Source organism: Populus nigra, chromosome 4 (genome assembly GCF_951802175.1).
Source record: "Populus nigra chromosome 4, ddPopNigr1.1, whole genome shotgun sequence".
NCBI classification, from domain to species: domain Eukaryota; kingdom Viridiplantae; phylum Streptophyta; class Magnoliopsida; order Malpighiales; family Salicaceae; genus Populus; species Populus nigra.
Window position 1 is genome coordinate 23,116,510 of NC_084855.1, and position 19,604 is coordinate 23,136,113.

General features: G+C 30.7%; 1 protein-coding gene across 1 annotated transcript; it reads left to right on the forward strand.

The window, feature by feature from the left end:
- Positions 1-9,421: 9,421 nt before the first annotated feature.
- Positions 9,422-14,894, forward strand: LOC133690854 (probable pectate lyase 8). Its single transcript, XM_062111122.1, has 7 exons — positions 9,422-9,814; positions 10,083-10,136; positions 10,703-10,768; positions 12,781-13,423; positions 13,525-13,628; positions 13,727-13,865; positions 14,123-14,894. Exons 1-7 carry the CDS (start codon positions 9,714-9,716, stop codon positions 14,342-14,344), a joined length of 1,329 nt encoding a protein of 442 aa, XP_061967106.1. The 5' UTR covers positions 9,422-9,713; the 3' UTR covers positions 14,345-14,894.
- The last annotated feature ends 4,710 nt before the right edge of the window (positions 14,895-19,604 follow it).

Consider the following 19,604-nt stretch of genomic DNA (forward strand, 5'->3'; position numbering starts at 1 on the left):
TTTTGCCCTAGGTCACTTCCAACTGCTGCATGGAAGAACATGATACACCACTTGGCTGGGAAAGAAGAACACAGTTTTTTTTTTTTTTTTGATTTGCGTGGGGTGTCTGGGCCAGCTTGCGCGCACCACGACTATTCCCCATGGTCCATTGGACATCCTGCAAGCTCAGGAGCAAGTAAGGCACCGTGGGGGTGACAGACGTGCACATAGAGGGTCGAAAAAAAAAAACACAGTTTTTTGTTGGGTTTATCTTGAATCTTGAGTTGTTCAAGTCATGATCATTTTCGTCGTTTTTTATTGTTGGTTTTCTTTGATAAGAATGAACAACAGAATAAAAAATAATTTATTATACTAAGAAAATAACTAATATAGAGACTTAAATAAAATGTAATCTCTTTACAAAAAATAGTTCCAAGATCATACTTGCAAGCCATTCTCTTCTTTCCGATGGCTGGCTTAGTAAGGTGTTATCTCCCCCTTTCCATCTCTCTCCCAACGCTTTAACTCATTAATGTGTTCATTTAATGTGAACTCCATCGATCTTTGCAAGGATTTTTTTATTATTATTAATATGGTTGTTTGGATTAGTTTATGTATATCTTGATAAATTCTACTAATTTTAAAGTTAATGATCATATAAATTTTTAATAATTTTAAAATTTATAAAATTTAAACTGATAATTTTTAAGAAATAAATCCGTAAATTTTAATATTTATTTAGAAGGAAGGAGGAAAAATTAACGTATGATTTATATTATAGAATGATAAAGTACTGTGCTTGGTACTGTGCTCACTGTGTATACGCACGGAGAAGCGACTAATTTGGCCATGAGTTGGTGGAGATAAGCTTCCGATCACTATCATTGCCAAAACCTATCAGCACAAATTACAATACCAACCAACATCATCTATTAGTATAATTATTAAATCTGTTCTGAGTTAACTTTTAACATTTATTATTAAAAATTTAATTCAGGTTAGGTTTTAAATTTGAACAAGGAAAATTTTTTATTCAATAATTAATTGGTTTAACATGACTTGTCAAAGTTTTAAAGATAGAGATACGAGATTCTCCTTTTTTGTGGAATCAAATTTAGTATATTAAGTTAACTTCAAAAAATTAAAAAAAAAAACAAAACTGTTTTGATAAAAAATAATTAGCCTGAATCTGCAAATTATAATAACATATTCCTAGATGCATGTTGGTGTATTGATATACTTAGAAAGAAAGTATCAGTTAACTAATCTTGATATGTGTAATTTAACTGATTAAATTTTAAATTTATTTTGTAGAGATCATCAATTTGAGATCTATAAACCTCAGGGTCATTAGAAACTTATATAATCGTTAATTTTAGGGTCCGTGGAATTAGTTGAGATACATGTAATCTAACCCGAACACCCACATTAATCTTAAAAAAAAATTGTCAGCTAAGTGTTTGATTTCTCTTGTGATTTTCTATCATCTGTTTTTATTTTAAAAAAATTAAAAGAAAAACATAAAACGCCAATTTGTTTGTTTTGTTTTAAAAAGCAACAACTACTTGCTAATTTTTTTGAAAACAACATAAAGTTTTCACAAGTTATGTTGGTAGGTGGTGGTTAGTTTCAAACAGAAATCTAAAATTTGTTTATGTTTCTAAAACCATGAAAACAAATATAGAAAACATAAGCCAGAAATAATATCAAAGAGTTATAATTAATGAGATTATTTAATAATTTTTTGAAAATTGGAAATCAATATATTATTCTCAATTAATGGTTAGGGATTAGGGAGGAAGAAGATGTTGTGGTGTCTTCTGGCTTAGAAACTGGAATGTAATGGCGGCTCTATAACTTCTATGACAATAGACATGGTTGTGGTTGTGACAATGCTTAGAAACAAAAATGGTTGATTAAAAGGGATTTAGGCACAAATCATATGAATAAAATGCCACCAAAAATCAAAAAATTAGTGGTTGTTTTTCAAACTTTAAAGTGTTTTTATGCTAAAATGTATCAAAATGATGTTTTTTTATTTTTTAAAAATTATTTTTGAGATCAACACATCAAAACGATCCAAAACATACAAAAAATATTTATTTTTAACAAAAATAAAAATTTGAATTTTTTAAAAACAATATTTGCAGCGCGTTCTAACAGCTTTTAAAATATAGCTTCTCAAAACGGGTTTTTGAATCTTAAACTATGGGATCCCGCAATTGGTTTTTGTTTTGTTAAATAAAATATGAAAAAAATAAATAGGACTTCTCAATTTTAAGATCATAGCCTTAATTAATATACATTCTGAAATTTAATAATTCACAAAAACTTTTATGAAATATTTAATTTACAAATTATTTAAGCGGCCTAGTTAGTTAATGAAATTCAAATCTAGTAAAATTTTAAAACCTAAATAGGAAAGGAATCCAAAAATAAATAGAAAAATCTCAAAAAATCTCAAAAAATATCTTCTAAACTTAATTTTATCATGTTTTTGGTCTCGGAAGGAGCTAGCCGATTTATTCTAGAGAGAACAAAGCCTTTTATAACATGTTTATAAAATTTCAGCTCAATTTAACAATTATATATATATATATATAGAGAGAGAGAGAGTTTTGTTTAAAAGCTTATTTTACTATATTTTATCGATATTATCCACAAATAATATTCCATGTCAATTGCTAAGCATAAGACATCACAAGATACTTAAAATTAATTAACCTATAATACATACATAAAAAAAAAAAGAAAAAAGAAAAAAAAAACACTCACACTTACAATTTAGAGATTTAAGAAACATGGTGGGATTAGCATTTCGTGTTAGCTCTAGCTGCCCTAACTAGCGGGGAACAGGCAGGCGATCTTTTTTGCTCGCTGTCGTAATCAAGAACACACACCTAATAGACAGCAGACCGGCTGCTAACCTCGTCGGACCAAACCCAGCTGATGTCCAAATTAAGAACCAATTTCTTGAGTTATTCAATTTTATAAGTGAAGTTGGTCGGAAGCATTAACTTGAAACCTCCGGCAACATATTTTTACAAGATGCTTCAAACGATATTTTTGTACAAACATTCATGTACCCGTATAGTTGTTTTTTATTTGTACAAACATAGTCTGATTTGATAAGTTTTAAATATCAATAATTTTTAAATTTTTAATCTTTATTTAAAAATAAAATACACTGAACTAACTAATTAAAATTTAAATAAAATAAAATCTTGAAACAAAACCAGAAAATGAATGTAACTAGAAAAATAAAATAAAAAATTCAAAGCAATATCGTTTGGAACTCATTTGGGCATGATCCCGATTTAGCTCAGTGCTAGCTGACTAATATTATAGAAAAAGAGATTTTAGAAAACACTAATAAAATTTTAGTCAAACTCAACAATAGATTAAAAATTATACATTTTTTTTTTTTTGTTAAAAAACTTGTTTGTTCGTGTGAACTTTGAATTGAATTAAACGGTGGACTATATTTCAAACATGTCACATCCATCAAAGTTTGGTCAGCTTAATCTAATTTTTTTTAATAGTGGGTACTGTTTTTTCCATGGTGGCTTTACAATTTCAACCAAAACGTTTACCCAACTGTATAGACAAAAAAAAAAAGCAATTAAATAGTTACTGCTTTTTTATATGAATTTCATATATAATTGTTTTTTAAATTTTAGTTTTGTAGAATTTAAAATAATATTTTTTTATTTTATTTTTTATGTAAAAATCCACCTCACAACAATTTTTTTTAAAATACAACAATTAAAAATATTTTTCTTAATTAAACCTATTTTTAAAACTATAATTGCAAAATCTATTATAATACCAATTATGTATTTAGTAAGATGGTGCACGTTACTTTTTAATTAAAATTATATTAAAATTATTTTTTTATAATATTTTTATTTTTGATATTATTATATTAAAACTATTAAAAAAATATTAATTTGATTTTTTACCAGTAAAAAAAATTTAAAAAGTAGAATCTATCACTTTACCAAATTAATATTAAGTGTTTGTTTGATAGATGTTGTTTTTTAAAATATTTTTATTGAAAATATATTGAAATATTTTTTATTTTTTAAAATTTATTTTTAAAATCAAAATATCATTATAGAAAAATATAAAAAACTAATTTAAATCTAAAATAAATTAAAAAATTTATAAAAGCAAATTTCAACGCAGTACAAAACCGTGTATAAAGCTGGTCCTCTCGCACCGCCACATCACGACAAGTCGACAGAACGATAAGTCACGACTTAGAACAGAATTTCTAATGCCAGTCATCATGAAAGCTAATTAAATTAACACAGCAGCAGTAGTAGAGTTAAAAGTCTAAAAGTCTTTTTCACCAAGCTCCAGAATTGAAATAAGAACTTGAGGTCAACGGCGCCGTGTGAGTCCAAGACAAGCTCCAGAATTGTATCTGAATTCCTCGGTGATCAAGGAAGCCGACTAATTCATGATCAAGCTTACGTAGAAGCAACTTAAGAGTGAAACCAGCCAGCTTAATTTCCGACAGCAAAACCGGCATCAATTGCTTCTATAATTTATAATTTATAGGCTTGGAGTTTTTTTTTTTTAAAAAAATATATATTCGGTAATATAATTTATATTATTTTTTAATACATTTTCTAAAGGATGTTCTCACCTCTTAACACACTTTCTTCTCAAGTTGTCCGGCGGGAAAAAATTTCTAAATAAATTTTTAAATAAAAGCTATTTGAACTTAAAACTTACATAGTTCCGCGTTACTTTATACTTAATTTTTATCAAATAAATAGAAATGATGAAATTTGAACTCGTGATTGTTTTGTGACCGCTTAGTTATCAAAACTTTGATATCATATTAAAAAATCAATCCAATCTAATAATTTAAATTGTTAGATAAAATCTCAAGATATAATTTATATTATTCTTTAATATTTTCTACTATTTTTTTGGATTCGAGGAAACTCCACCCCTAGAAAGTGTAATTTATGGACCCAGATGAGCGAGTAAAACCTCGGATGTCCCAGGTTCTTATAAGAGGTACACGTCCTGACTCGAACTCAAAACCTGCTGTGCAGATCAGAAGCCCTTTACTATTACTCTATGGCCAGAAACAATAACATAGAGATACAAGCACATCAAAGTGAGTAAAAGGTGGGCAAGCAAATTTACCAAAAAAAAAAGAAAAAAAAGGTGGTCAAGCAAAAGATCAGACCTTTGTTGGGACAATCTAATTAACCTGGCTTGCATTTCAAGAGATTGGGTAATATGTGGGGTTCCATTTAAATCTTGCAATCATCGTTGACGTTTGGTAGACTAACAATCTTCAGTGAAGAAAGGCAAAACAGAACAAAGGTGGGGTGACCACCGGCTTTGCTTGTAGCTTGTTGGAGCTGCCTTTATAGCAGTTATAAAGCATTTCTAAATTTTAAATGCTATGATTTTAATTTTTTTAAAAAAATTCAAATTAAACTAGATTTTATTAAATTTTAATCGAGTTACAAGTTAATTTGTCAAGTAACTTTTAACCCAACTTGACATGAAATTCAATAATATCAGTTCATGGATCACCGAATTAATTCATTGGACCAGACTTGGGGACATAAAAATGTGAAAAGAGGTGACCTTTTTCAGTCTAAAAAGGGATAATTTGCGTTTAGATTATGATCTATGCATGATTAATTAATACGCTGAAATTTCAACAGTGTAGTAAAAGAAAAGTTGAGGTAATCACTCCTTAATGTTGATGATTATAGCATCATTACTTTTTTGAACAAAATACAGCCATTATTACAGTAATCAAGGGCAAAAATTCTCATGATTATGAACACAAGCGGTGACTGGAGCCAGGTAATCGTTGTCTCCCCCAATTTTGACCAGGAAAAGGAAGGGGGTGAAAATTTTTTCTATATTCCGGGCTTAGCTAGATTATGATCTATGATATCAGGTGTTTATAACTGTATTAAAAATTATTTTTAAAATATTTTTTATTTGAAAATATATTAAAATAATAATTTTTTACTTATTAAAAATTATTTTTCATTTCAAAACAATTTAAAAATATAAAAAACTTAATTTTAAACAAAAAAAATTAAAAATTAGAGAGAGATCCAGACTCAAACCTCACGAAATATTGTTGGATGATAAGGCATTTTGCTCGAACCAGCTTGCTTGCTTGTTTACTTCAATAATAATTGGATAGCATGGAGGACACGCTATCGAACTGAACCGTTTGAATCCACGTACGTACCATGTAACTGGGAAAGACAAATGTAGACCCGTAAGTCCATAGCATGTCCTGGGCACTGTACATTGGATGTCTAGTCACATGGGTTGCTAAGAAGAAGAAGAAGAAGAAGAATAAAATGATTTGATTTTTATTTAATCCAAGCCAGATTTCGGATTGAAACTTTTTTCTACTCAAATTCAGTTGTGATACAAAATAATAGCTTTGATGAATTCAAGATTAAAATTATATGAAATACATTTAAGTTTATTTTTATTTTAGTGAAAGCATGAGTTTTTCAAAATTATTATGTTTTTAAAAACTAAGGGCTAATCATGACCGTATATAAATGGTAGCATTACCCTGTAACTTGGGATATTTAGGAGTGGTCTGTTTTTATAGTTAAAATTGTGTTTTATGATTATTTTACAAAATAAATTTGTTAAAAATTATTTTTTTTTATTTTGTATCATTTAATTTGATGTATTAATATCAATAATAAATTTTACTAGAAGTTTCTAAACATATTTTTAATTTTTTTTTAATAATTTCATGTTAGTTGGAGTTAAAAAAAGTCTTGCTATACAAGTAAGGAGATGCAACACTTTTTTTTTATTGAAAAATAAATAAATTTGACTTATCAAAATATAATTAACTTTGTATTATCTTCTTTATATTTTTTGTTCATGAATTAATACTTGTTTGGGTGCGTGTTCATTTCAATAATATTAATATTTTGTATTCTATTTTTATCAAGCTTGATTTTTTAATTTTTAAAATTTTTTTTATATAAATTATATTAGATGTCATGCTTCACTAGTAAAGCCAACAGACTTTGAGACTTGACAGTAGTCGGAGCAATAATAAAAGTTAAGAAATAAAGCTTTAAGATGAAACTAAAAAAAAAAAACTAATATAAAAATTACATGGACGCAGAAGAAATGAAGGGTTAGAGATAAATGCTCTAGGAAGCGCAGAGTTTAATGATTAAAGAGATAGTATACGTGGCAAAAACAAAGCATAATCAATATCTCAAGCATGAACTTTGGCAAGCAATTTAAACTCGAACATTAGCTCGGGTAATCACCCAAAACCTAATCTAGTTAAAAATTGAGAGATTTTTTAATTAAAAATTAGATTTGAAATCAAGTTTTAAAAAATAATTGTATGAAAGGTCAACTCAATGGAAAATCACGTTAAAAATCAGTTTATTTTGTTGAGAAATTAATTTTAATAAGCACTAATGACAATGAATCGGGTAGAGGACTGTAAATATATACTGCCTATAAAGTAATTGCTCTAAAAATAAGTAATAAGATTACCAAACTTTGTATGAATTTTTATTTGAAGTATGATTTTTTATAATGTATTTTAAAATTATTTATGATTTTATAATTTTATAATTTATTTTTACGATCTGAGTTTATTTTGTATTTTTTATGCCGTATCAAAAATATATTTTTAACAACTTTGCTAATAACAATGAATCGGGTAAAATTCTCAACTTTATGATGAAAAGCTATTATGAAAAAATATTTATTTCATACTTATTATTATTATTATTATTTTGCTTTTTACTTCAGCACTTCAAACTCCTCTGTAACTATTATTTTTGTAACGAGGTTTGGAGGCCTACCATATTTGACATTGAGACCAACTAACATTTAAATAATTTCATAGTAATTTTTTTTTTCAGTTCAAAGTTTAGTTACGAGGTCCATTATGTTAGGACAACCACTAGTAGTTGGTTTCTCTTTGATTTGTAATGATACAACAACTATGTTCATATCTACCCAAGTCAGTAAAAATGAAACAGATTGAATTACTTCAATATACGTACCCACACCTTGGCAAAATATTTCAATGATTTTTTTAAATCTCATCAGAATTTTCATTAAAAAATCAAATAATAAATATATCTTATTTTTTGTAGAAAAAAAATGATTTTAATTTTAATTATGAATTCCAGAAGAAATAAGAAAAAAATGAATTACACTAAATCCTCATTAGAAATTTGTTAGCATTCTGTAGGAAACTCCATAACTTGTTATGAAAATTATAGTAGTGAACATTCACTTATAAATGATTAAACTAGAATATAATTAAGATACAGAATATTGGTACAATATTAATCTCAAAGTTTTTCCAAGTTATTGTCAAATTTATCTCTAAAAATGTTATTATAGTTCGAGAATTAATTTTAAAATATACCTAAATCATTGTTAATCCATATTAATTATTTGTATTAAAAAAATATTTTTTTAATATTAAAATCTAATTCGAGAATTAATTTTAAAATATACCTAAATCATTGTTAATCCATAATAATTATTTTTATTAAAAAAATATTTTTTTAATATTAAACTGGAGAAATCTGATCAACCAAATCAACATTTTATCTAGTTTAATTAAAATTTCAGCTCAAATCATGCTCCAAATTTCCTATGTCAGCACGCACATGTCGGGCTTGGTTTTACAAGAATATGAGCAAATATTTGCATAGGGACACAAACAATAAGAACCAAGAACCTATAAGAGTTTGTTAAACTTAGTTTGGGATCCGATCCTGTGTAAGGCTTGAATTACGATATCAATATATATATATATATATATATATATATATATATATATAAACATTATTTTATTCTTTAAAAAAATATTATTGATTTTGACCTGCTTAGATTCTAACGAAACCCGTGAGTTTGATGATTCAACCCGCCGAGCCATTTAATAATTACGAAGACGAGTCATTTTACCGTACTCTTGAGTAGGACAGCTGTCAACGAGGTCCCTATTACAATCCACGGACAAATTCGTACGAAACCGATTACAAAGAAGACCTCCCACGTGGCAAACAGCAACAGCAAGTATAATAACTCACCGTCAAGAGCTAGTCCCAAATTCCAGCACATCGAAATAAATATGCTGACATGGCCACGGTGATCCCCGGTGAATGCTAGCTGATGTGTCAGATAGGAAGGTGGTCAGGCACGTGACAGACCGACCGACAAGAGAAGAGGAGGGCGCATTACATGATTTTTTTAAAAACAATTTATTTAAAATTAATTATGTTTATATTATTTTTATATATAATATTAAAAATAACTTTTTTAAAATAAAAAATATTATTTTAATATATTTTTAAACAAAAAATAATTTAAAAAACAACTATTTACACAGTAATCACCCTACTGTGAGCCTTAAAAGCTCTCCCACTCTCTCTGTTTTGCAACACGGAATACAGTGAGAGAAAATATGGAATCAGTTAATAGCGGTTATAGATGTGGGGGTGGTTAATATTAGAAGGTTAATTGACTTAACTAGAGTTAAAATAGATGGTTAAATGAAGTTAGGCTAGAGTGATTTTACGCTTGAATTTTTTGCTATAAAAAAAGGGCTGAGCTGCACTTCTTCCCTGTCTTCATTTATTCTTCCTCATCAGTAGACAGTAGGAGGAAGAAAGCTATAGAGACAGAGAGAGAGAGAGTCCGCGTTTGTGTATTTTGATTCAACAATGGAGGTTTCGCTGAGAAGCTTTTGTGTACGGACAATGCTGGTTCTGGTTGTGCTTATCAGTGTAAACGCTGCGGAGGAGAAAGACGAGCAAAAATTGAGGTAAATTTTGATGAGAATTCGTTCTAGTAGTAGTGATTAATGGAAAACAGAGGTGCATGTTTTCTCAAAGGTTGATCGATCGCTTGCTTAAAGCAATAGAATTCTCCTTAGTTCTTCATTTCTAGCTCCAAATTGTTCTCCATAGATGAGAATTTCCTCTTTGCTTATCTGTCTTGTGCATTGAATTAATTAATAAGAAAAATGTGAGTGGTGTAGGGTTAATTCGTTAATCAATGCAGATTTATGATTTGTTTATTTATTCTATCAGGTTGAAGGAAACGCAAGAGTTGTTGAGCTCAAAGAACTCGTCAATGGCGGACTGGTGAGTTGACAGAGCGGTTAAAATTTCATCAGGATCCACGTTGAAAATGGTGGAACTTGGGCCGTTGGATGAATTTCGCGCTGAATTTATCTGACTTCCATAAATTTAAACCATTGAGATCGTTTTTTGAAAATAAATCTGGACCGTTCGTTGATTTTGTTATATTACTTAGTTAGATTTGTTAGAATCGCACGCCTTCTTTTCCCAATTCTCGAGAAACTAATTAAGTTCGCTGCATAATTTATTGGTCATTGGATTTTTTCAATTTACGAAAATGACCTCATTCACGGTCATGTAATGTAAATTTACTACGAAATCCATTGATCAAGCTGTAACTATATAGAAGAGATAAATATTAAAAAATAAATTATATTTGAATTCATAAAACATGATAATAATATCTTATTCTTAAAAATCATTTTATTTTTATTTTTTAACATATCTTTTTCTGTATTGTAAGTATTTATATTTTTAGCACCGTAGAATCTCTCGTTAAATTAATTAGTAACTAAGAAGTTAAAAATATATATTTTGAATTAAAATTCTGTCTTATTTTTTTTTTCCAGGTATGATGATGCATGGAACGAGCATACTATGGAGGATCCGGAGGAAGTTGCGGCAATGGTTGACGAGTGAGTGTGTGTTTCTCTGTTCTTTTTTATTCGATCCCCTCTTCTATGAGAATTATTACGAGCCAATCTAAAGCCTGCTAAGCTATTAATTTATTGGGAACATGGCATTCCATTTCCATGAATCTCGTGATTTCATTGAATAATTCTTATTAGAGAGCTAGAAAGAGATCACATGACTGTGCATATTTAAAGAGAACACATGCGGATGTCATTTTCACCCACTGGTGTTGAAATTCCAGTCAAACACAAAAGAGTCAATGAATAAGTAGTCAATATAGGCTTCATCATCTTTGCTAAACTGATGGGTTGATACAGAAAACTTGGAACTCAAAGCCTAACCCAAGCTAAATCTCAGGTTAAATATAAAAAAGGCATTGAATCAGTTAATATTTTCAGGGTTTTATTGATCCAATCAAATCAACATTAAAAACATTTTTAAAAAAAGTATTTGTTTTTTTAAATTAATTTTTTAGTGTTTTTTTTTAAATTATTTTAACATGTTGATACTAAAATAAATTTTAAAAATAAAAAATTATTTTAATATATTTCTAAAAAAAAACAATATGTTGAATCCAACCTTGTATTGGCAACTTGTTTGGCTTCATCTATGCTACTTATAGCTTGCTGGCTTCAACTTGTTTGGTACTTTATGATAACTACAAGAGGCTCTAAATTATTTTTAATGAATATACATACCATTTATGGCTTGATGATTAATCAACCACCATGTTCTCTACTGTTGCAATCTTTCCACCTTTTAATCTTGCTGCCAGTTTATGCACATGCCTATGTCCTGATCAGATCCGAGCATCACGCCCTTAATTTATTTCCTGCCTCTTCTTTCCCTATCCAAATCTCATTCGCAAGTACACTAGCTTTATGTGCCTATATCAAGTGACTACGTAATGTGATTCTTATCTCCGGATAATAAAGTGGTCTTCTAATTTTTTTGAGTTCGAGTGTGCATTAAACTCGCAACTCGCCGTGTTGGTTTTTATTTTTTTTAAAAAAAAACCCAAGTTGTTTTATATTCTATATGATAAAAAAAAAATCTATAGAAGATGCCATTTAGCACACTGCCTTTTGCTGTACTAGATTGCAGGATATCTAGCACACCAATCCCTTTTGATGATAGAGTGCATATCTTTTGTATTGAGTCCTCTGATTTTACTAATAAGCTAGTTTCTTGAATCAAATTGTGAGTGCTACTTCGCATTATTTATATATTGGATATTTGGATTCCACTTCCAGTGCTACCTGCCACTAAATTCTAAAATCAATGTCGCTCAAGTTCTCTGTCAAACTTCAGAGATAGAATGCTGTTTGTATTCTTTCACGCCATTATAAATCCATAAATCTTTCCAATTAGGGCAAAACTCACGGTTTACTCGACTGTAATAATTTCGCAGCCTTGTAAGAAAATCAGGTGGGGGGAGACAACTTAAATTTTACTCCCATTGTCCAGCCTGGCAGTAGATACAAAGCACATAGCACAGATCTGGTTTCATACCATATGTTTTTATCCAAGTCTTTTTGTAGTTCCAGTAGCTGCTCCCTTTATTCAATAGGGCCACCACGAACTCAATAAATGACCACATTTTTACTGTCCACCGACACAGTAGGTACCCGACAGGAATTAGGTTCCCCAATTTTGCATTTATTTCTTACACAGCACAATGAGGGAGAGAAAATCACAAACTTTTCCGTATGCTCCGTATACATTTCCCATCACATGGCCTACATGTTGAAGTGTGACAGCAAGAGTTAACTTCCGAGTGACTGATTAAATTTTGACACTACGTTGGTTTTGTGACTTTGAACACATTAATGTTGTTACAGTAAGTATACATGACTGTTTGCATTTTCGTAAACAGTCACCAGGGCCTGGTCACCGCTAGTTACTCGGTATATTAGTAACCCACATGTCAGTTGATTGAAAAAAGAAAGGAATAATTTGATTGATTATAGGATGGTTATAGCAGTTTCATAAATGTGATTTCTGATTTTACCAGGAGCATACGCAACAGCACAGAAAGGAGGAAATTGGGATTTTTCTCATGCGTAACTGGCAATCCTATTGATGATTGTTGGCGATGTGATCCCCATTGGCAACTCCACAGAAAGCGCCTTGCTAACTGTGGCATTGGTTTTGGACGCAATGCCGTAGGTGGTCGCGATGGAAGATTCTATGTTGTTAGTAACCCCGGCGATGATGATCCTGTTAACCCAAAACCAGGCACACTACGCCATGCTGTCATTCAAGACGAGCCTTTGTGGATTGTGTTCAAGAGGGACATGGTGATTACCCTCAAGCAAGAGCTCATCATGAACAGCTTCAAGACCATCGATGCTCGTGGAACCAATGTCCACATTGCCAATGGGGCTTGCATCACCATCCAGTTCATCACAAATGTCATAATTCATGGTCTCCACGTACATGATTGTAAGCCTACAGGGAACGCAATGGTTCGTAGCTCGCCTAGCCATTATGGGTGGAGAACAATAGCTGACGGAGATGGTATTTCCATTTTTGGATCAAGCCACATTTGGATTGATCACAATTCTCTTTCAAACTGCGCAGATGGCCTCATTGATGCTATAATAGGGTCAACAGCCATTACCATTTCGAACAACTATTTCACTCACCATAACGAGGTCAGTTAAATTTCCAATCCATCAATGTTTTTTATTGCATGGTTTATTTGATCTTGTGACTCTACATGATGCCTAAATTTCTCTTCGAATATGATTAACAGGTTATGCTATTGGGCCATAGTGACTCCTACCACAGAGATAAGCAGATGCAAGTGACCATTGCCTACAACCATTTTGGTGAGGGTCTTATCCAGAGGATGCCAAGGTAACTGATATAAGATGACCATCGTAGCCCTTGCACGGTTTTCTCGTAGGATTTACAGAATAATTTTAATCAACGCGGCCAATTCATAAACCTTGCAGGTGCAGGCATGGGTATTTCCATGTAGTGAACAATGACTACACCCACTGGGAAATGTATGCCATTGGAGGAAGTGCTGATCCCACCATTAACAGCCAGGGCAACAGATATCTTGCCCCTGCCAACGCTTTTGCCAAAGAGGTACCCGTAAATAAATATTACTTCTTATGATCATAGTTATAAGACTCCCGAGGCCTAAGTTCTGGTTAGATAAATTGACACGAGTAACTTAAATTTGACCTTCTTTTAATAAAAAAAGTTTGAAACCACATTCTTTTGGTAAAAAAAAAATAAACAGGCTAGACTCCGGGTTGGTGGATTGAGCTCGTGATAATGATAATCACATTATTCATGTGATGACTAGATTATAACAATCATGGGAAAATTGATATTGGCAGGTGACAAAAAGGGTGGAGACGGATGCTGGAGTATGGAAGCATTGGAATTGGAGATCAGAGGGAGACCTGCTGCTAAATGGAGCCTACTTCACTGCATCAGGAGCCGGAGCTGCAGCCAGCTATGCCAGGGCCTCAAGCTTAGGGGCAAAGTCCTCATCGATGGTCGGGGACATTACTTCAAATGCCGGTGCCCTTTCCTGCCGCAGGGGCCGCCGATGTTAATTCTCATTAATCCCATCAACACTAAGAAACGAGAATACAAAAGTTGAGTACAAACAAAAAAGGTCAAAATTCTTCCTTCCCCTATTATTGCTATAGCACTATCCAGTGAGTTTGCAGCTGTTCCGTTTTACAGTATTTCCTTCTCAGTATTTCTCCCCAATGCCCGCCCAAATATTTGGCAGTGTGCATTATATTGATCGACCTCGGCCTGCTTTAAATGCTGCATTGTTGTTCGACATCTCTATTCCTCATAGAGTTAGTCCATTTGCTTCTCTATTGTATAATTCAATCCCCTATTGGATCAACCATGTCGCTGATATTGTCTGATTAATTAGCATCAAGGTTCCTTGCTTTAATCACCTGGTCTTGTAATTATGGATTGTCCTTCTTCTCACCCCTGTAATTATTGACACGCCAATTGCCCATAGATGGCACACGATGCAATGATGCATTTAGCTCTTCGCTGTGAAACGTAATTACCTATTGGTTGATCCATAAATGACTCTTGGTTAACGAAAATGCATCAACATGATTTATTACATTTGTTAAATTCTAGTCCTTTTTTTAGATCATATTGTTGAATCCTATCCTCCTTTGGATGATAGTTAATTCGGGATCAACCTGATCCAAAGCTCGGGTCGTGGATTAGGTATGTCAATCTAAATCAATCTAAAAACTTATTTGGTATTGTAGTCTAATTGTGCTTTTAAAATAAATTAATTTTATATTTAGCTTCAAGTTATTTTTTATGTCTCTTTGTATAGTTTTAACTCCTTGAATACTTTGAACAAAGTTTAATCATACTCTAAACAAGTTTTAAAACTGAAATTACAAACTAAATTGGTAAAAAAAATATCAATATAACATGAACCATCATAGTAAAAATATTTCATGAAAAAAAAAGCATAAGTGTTGACCATGTTTATCTTTAATAAATAAATCATTGGCAATTTAAGAAGTGCTATATAAGACAAACTCCATGTGAGACATATTAGAAAATTCAATGAAGCAAAATAAAATATGGAAACAGGACAATCTTGAAGCATGCTAAATATAGTTTGTTATTGATTAGTTTCGAAAGAATCCTTAATGAAAAAAAATAACATAGTCCCGCCCCACTAGTTTAAAACACAATTGAACCTGGGACCCAACAAGCTGCCAAATAATTTTTTTAACAAAAAGATCGTAACTCTAACTCTTAGATCTAAATCATTGAATTATTGGATTGAATTATTGATCAGTAATTTTTATTTAAATAATATTATTTTTTTAATTTTTTTAACTTAAATTTAGTTGGATTAACTAGGATTTTACTGATATCTTTCTATTCAACTTGAAATCAAATTCATGCCAAATTTAAAATCATGAGTTTTCTAAGCTAAATCGAGTTTAATTACTATGTTACAATCCATGCATTCTTTTTTTGTGTAATTGTAGCTCATTTAGGTGGTGTGGTGTTTGAGAGTTGTTTTTCATGGTATTATTTTTTTAGAAATGTATTAAAATAAATTTTTAATTTTTTAAAATTTATTTTTGATATCAGCATATCAAAACAATCTAAAAACACAAAATAAAAATTAATTTAAAGTAAATAAAAAAAATTCAATCTTTTTAAAAACACTTTTAAAATATATAAAAAAAATTGACTAAATTAATGAGATTATTTATTTTTTATATTATCTAAAAATAAGTTAATTGCTTTTATTTCTTTAATTTAGTTAAAGAAGATAAAGGTACATCTGATTGAAATAATGCTCACTTCAAGTCATCAAATAAAAAATAAATCAAAAACCCAAAAAGGCTCGGCTCCTTCAGGTTAAATATTAGAGGAAGAAAAGAGGACGGCAAGAGCAATTGGGTGTGCAAGACGGCTATTCCGTATATATGAGTTGTATGTGATGATAAATGCTAGAGAAAATTCAAAAGTTCTATAGTATCTTTGAAAATCTGGGCGTAATTCACCTAATTAACATATAAAAACAATAAAAAAAATATAAAAAAGACTCAAAAATTTTCAAAAACACCTTTTGACATGGAAAAAAAAAAACACCCTCTTCCTTCGTGGAGCCATGCTAAACTGGAAGCTCAGGACCCGGCTGCAAAGATTTTCATCTATTTTTCACAGTTTCTTCAATGTGTCAAAACACAATTCAAAATTAAATAGAAAGTCAGACACTGTTGGATAAGAAGAAGAAAAACAGGTTCTTAAACATTGTAAGAAGATGGGTGGCGTTTGAACCGAGTTCGTAAATATGCTAACAATTTTATTTATTTTTTCAAAAAGTTGCAAACTTAAAGCATATCTTGCCATCTTGACAAGGATGGTTAATGTCATAATTCTCAATTAAATTTGAGAAAAAAATATTATTAGTAGTTTGTCGTGTTAGTAATAGAATACATGAAAAGAAAAGGACTAAAACGTATTCATATAAAGCACGGGATGGAATGAAGTCCAAGCAACAATAACTTTAGTTCTATATCCAAAAACTTATTAACAAAAAAATAAAAAAAGTATAAGATGACCACTGGAACCTTCCGTCAAGTTTTTTTTTAATTGCATTCTAATTATATGAAATTAAGCATCAAATTAAAATGTAAAGAAAATACATGGCTCTTCAACTTCACTATAATTTTAATTTTAATATAAAAATTTATTTTATTTATTTTTCAATCACTAAATTAAAAAAAAAAAAAGTTATCTAAAAACTATATAAGAAAAAGAAAAAATAGTTCGTTGTTGCAATACTAACAATAAAAATAGTTAAATTTGGTGTTGACGGTTTCATTCAACAAGAAAAGTTTGATGATAATAATTTTCTGTAAGACTTTAGTATGCTGAATTGCTTCGACCCATAACTTTTTTTAACAAAAAAACCTTTAATAATGGGTTTTTGATTAATCTTTTTAGTTTTCTTAATTTTATTTTTTAATATTAGGTTGAATTGAATTTGAATTTGTTTTTATTTCTTTATCATATAATTAAAATAAAAAAATAAAATTAAACTCATTGAACTCATAACGAATTTAATAAGTTAACTAAGTTAATCAAAATCAATCTAATACTTTATCTAAATGTTTTTTAAAAAAAAATTGTGAGCTTTAATTTTTTTTTATGTCAATCTCCTTTTTAACAATTATTCAAAATGCCTTTAAACTTTCATGTTTAATCTTTGTTTTTTATATTATTTTTTAATTTTTTAATTTTTATCTTGAAATCTATTTAGTAGATTAAATTATATCAAAACAACTCTTAAATAATTTAATTAAAAATTAAGATTTAATAAAGACTCTACTAGGGAGTTTTAAATTTGACTCATTAAACAAGATTTAATAACTATATATAAAAAAATTCCTCACAACTTGTTTTTTTTTTCACGCAGCATAGCACAGGAAGTAAATTGCTAGATGTTAATTATAATGTTATTGTGGAGTCGTGGCGTGTGAAATTTATTGAGGAAAAACGCATCATAAAAACTCCAACATAATCTAATTAAAAACTTGAATTTAATAAAAACTCAATTTGAAAGTTTTGAATTTGACTCATTAAACAAGATTTAATATATATATATATATAAAATTCCTCACAACTTGCTCTCTCTTTTTTTTCACGCAACATAGCACAGGAAGTAAACCGGTGAAATCGCTAGATATTAATTATAATGTTATTGAGCAGCCGTGGCGTGTGAAATTTATTGAGGAAAAACGCATCAATGATTACAGTAATGTAGAATTGAGTAATACACAAAACATGAATACAAATCTTAATTATTGTTCTGAGAATAAAAAAAAAAAACAGAAGCTAACAACTCATCATTAGACGAAGTCAAGGATGAATAATAATCTGACTTTGAATACTTGCCTCTCAAGTTACATGCACCTACCATGCCATTTCATTTGTCTCAAATTCATTATTCAATAACGCTCGAGTCTAATTAATAAATAGAAACAAATATAGTTAATACAGTCTGTCCACAGGCACATTTCACCTTTTGATCATAGTGATGGAACGAGCACAAGAAACAAAGAACAGGACCATCTTGGCCAATAATTGTAGTGCGACACAGGGCACATAAATAATTGTATGACTATGAACCATTGGCATGATTCCCATTAGAGAGGGTGGGTCATGGTATTTTCCCATAGCACACAGAGTTCAAACAAATCTTGTCATACAGGACACGGTTTACAGGGTGCGCATATCAGGCTTGAAAAGCAGATCAAACATGGAAAAGCAGGACCACTGCCACATGCATGCTGGTCAAAACAATATGTAGCTAGCACTGCATGTGGGATGTTTAGGGATCAAATGCGCATATCAGTCTTGAAATGCAGATCAAACATGGAAAAGCAGGACCACAGCCATATCAGTGTCTTTTAACTATGCACAGAACAAGCCAAAGGAAGGCAACCGAGTTTATCCCATATTGTCCTGTCTATGCCTCCAAGTGACAGGACTATGTTCTATACAATAATTTTATGACATCGATGAAGCACATGATAAAACAAATGAATAGCTGTTCAAGAATATGCAAGGCAGTGTCCAGAAACCATGTCGGACAAATTGCCAAGCAATCAAAACTGAGAGAAACTAGATCCCTGGTCTATCTGGTTCAAACACAACGCTTTTTCACAAAAATTGTAGCATATAAGAATGTTAAGATTAAACATCCACCTAAATAAGTAAAGAGAGAAAAAAATATAGGCAGTCTAGTTTTATTTACTACCTCAACCGCAAATCTCCTTCTGTGCAAACATTGCAGCAACTCCATAGGTCCTCTAGGTTATTGATGCCAGATCACCGGCCGAGAAGAATTTCATGGCAATAAGGCTGTACGTTTACTTGACGCATAGATAACCAAGGGTATAGACTAATTTGCATTGTGCAATTTGGGGTCGTGAACCAACATAGGGCAGACCATCACTTCCCGTGTGGTAAGTAAGGCCAGCTTATGCTGGTTGAATATGATTATCAAGAAACTCAAGGTCCTAATCAGACTGTTTCTATGATCCGAAGTTTTTGTATGCTTCTAAAACAGGCTAGATTCTCCAACCTAAAAATCAGTCACCCTTGAATCAGAACATTCTAAATTTCGAACTAGTCTCTTGGCTTAAAGAAAGGGAAAAGGGCTAATGTTTCTACACAGAAGATAGGTTAACAGTTAGTAATCATGTCAGAGGTCAGCCCTTTCATGATGAGAGAAGGACAGATTATCAGGGAACAGGTAAGTAAAGGGTCATGGAGGATAAGTAAGTATAGAAA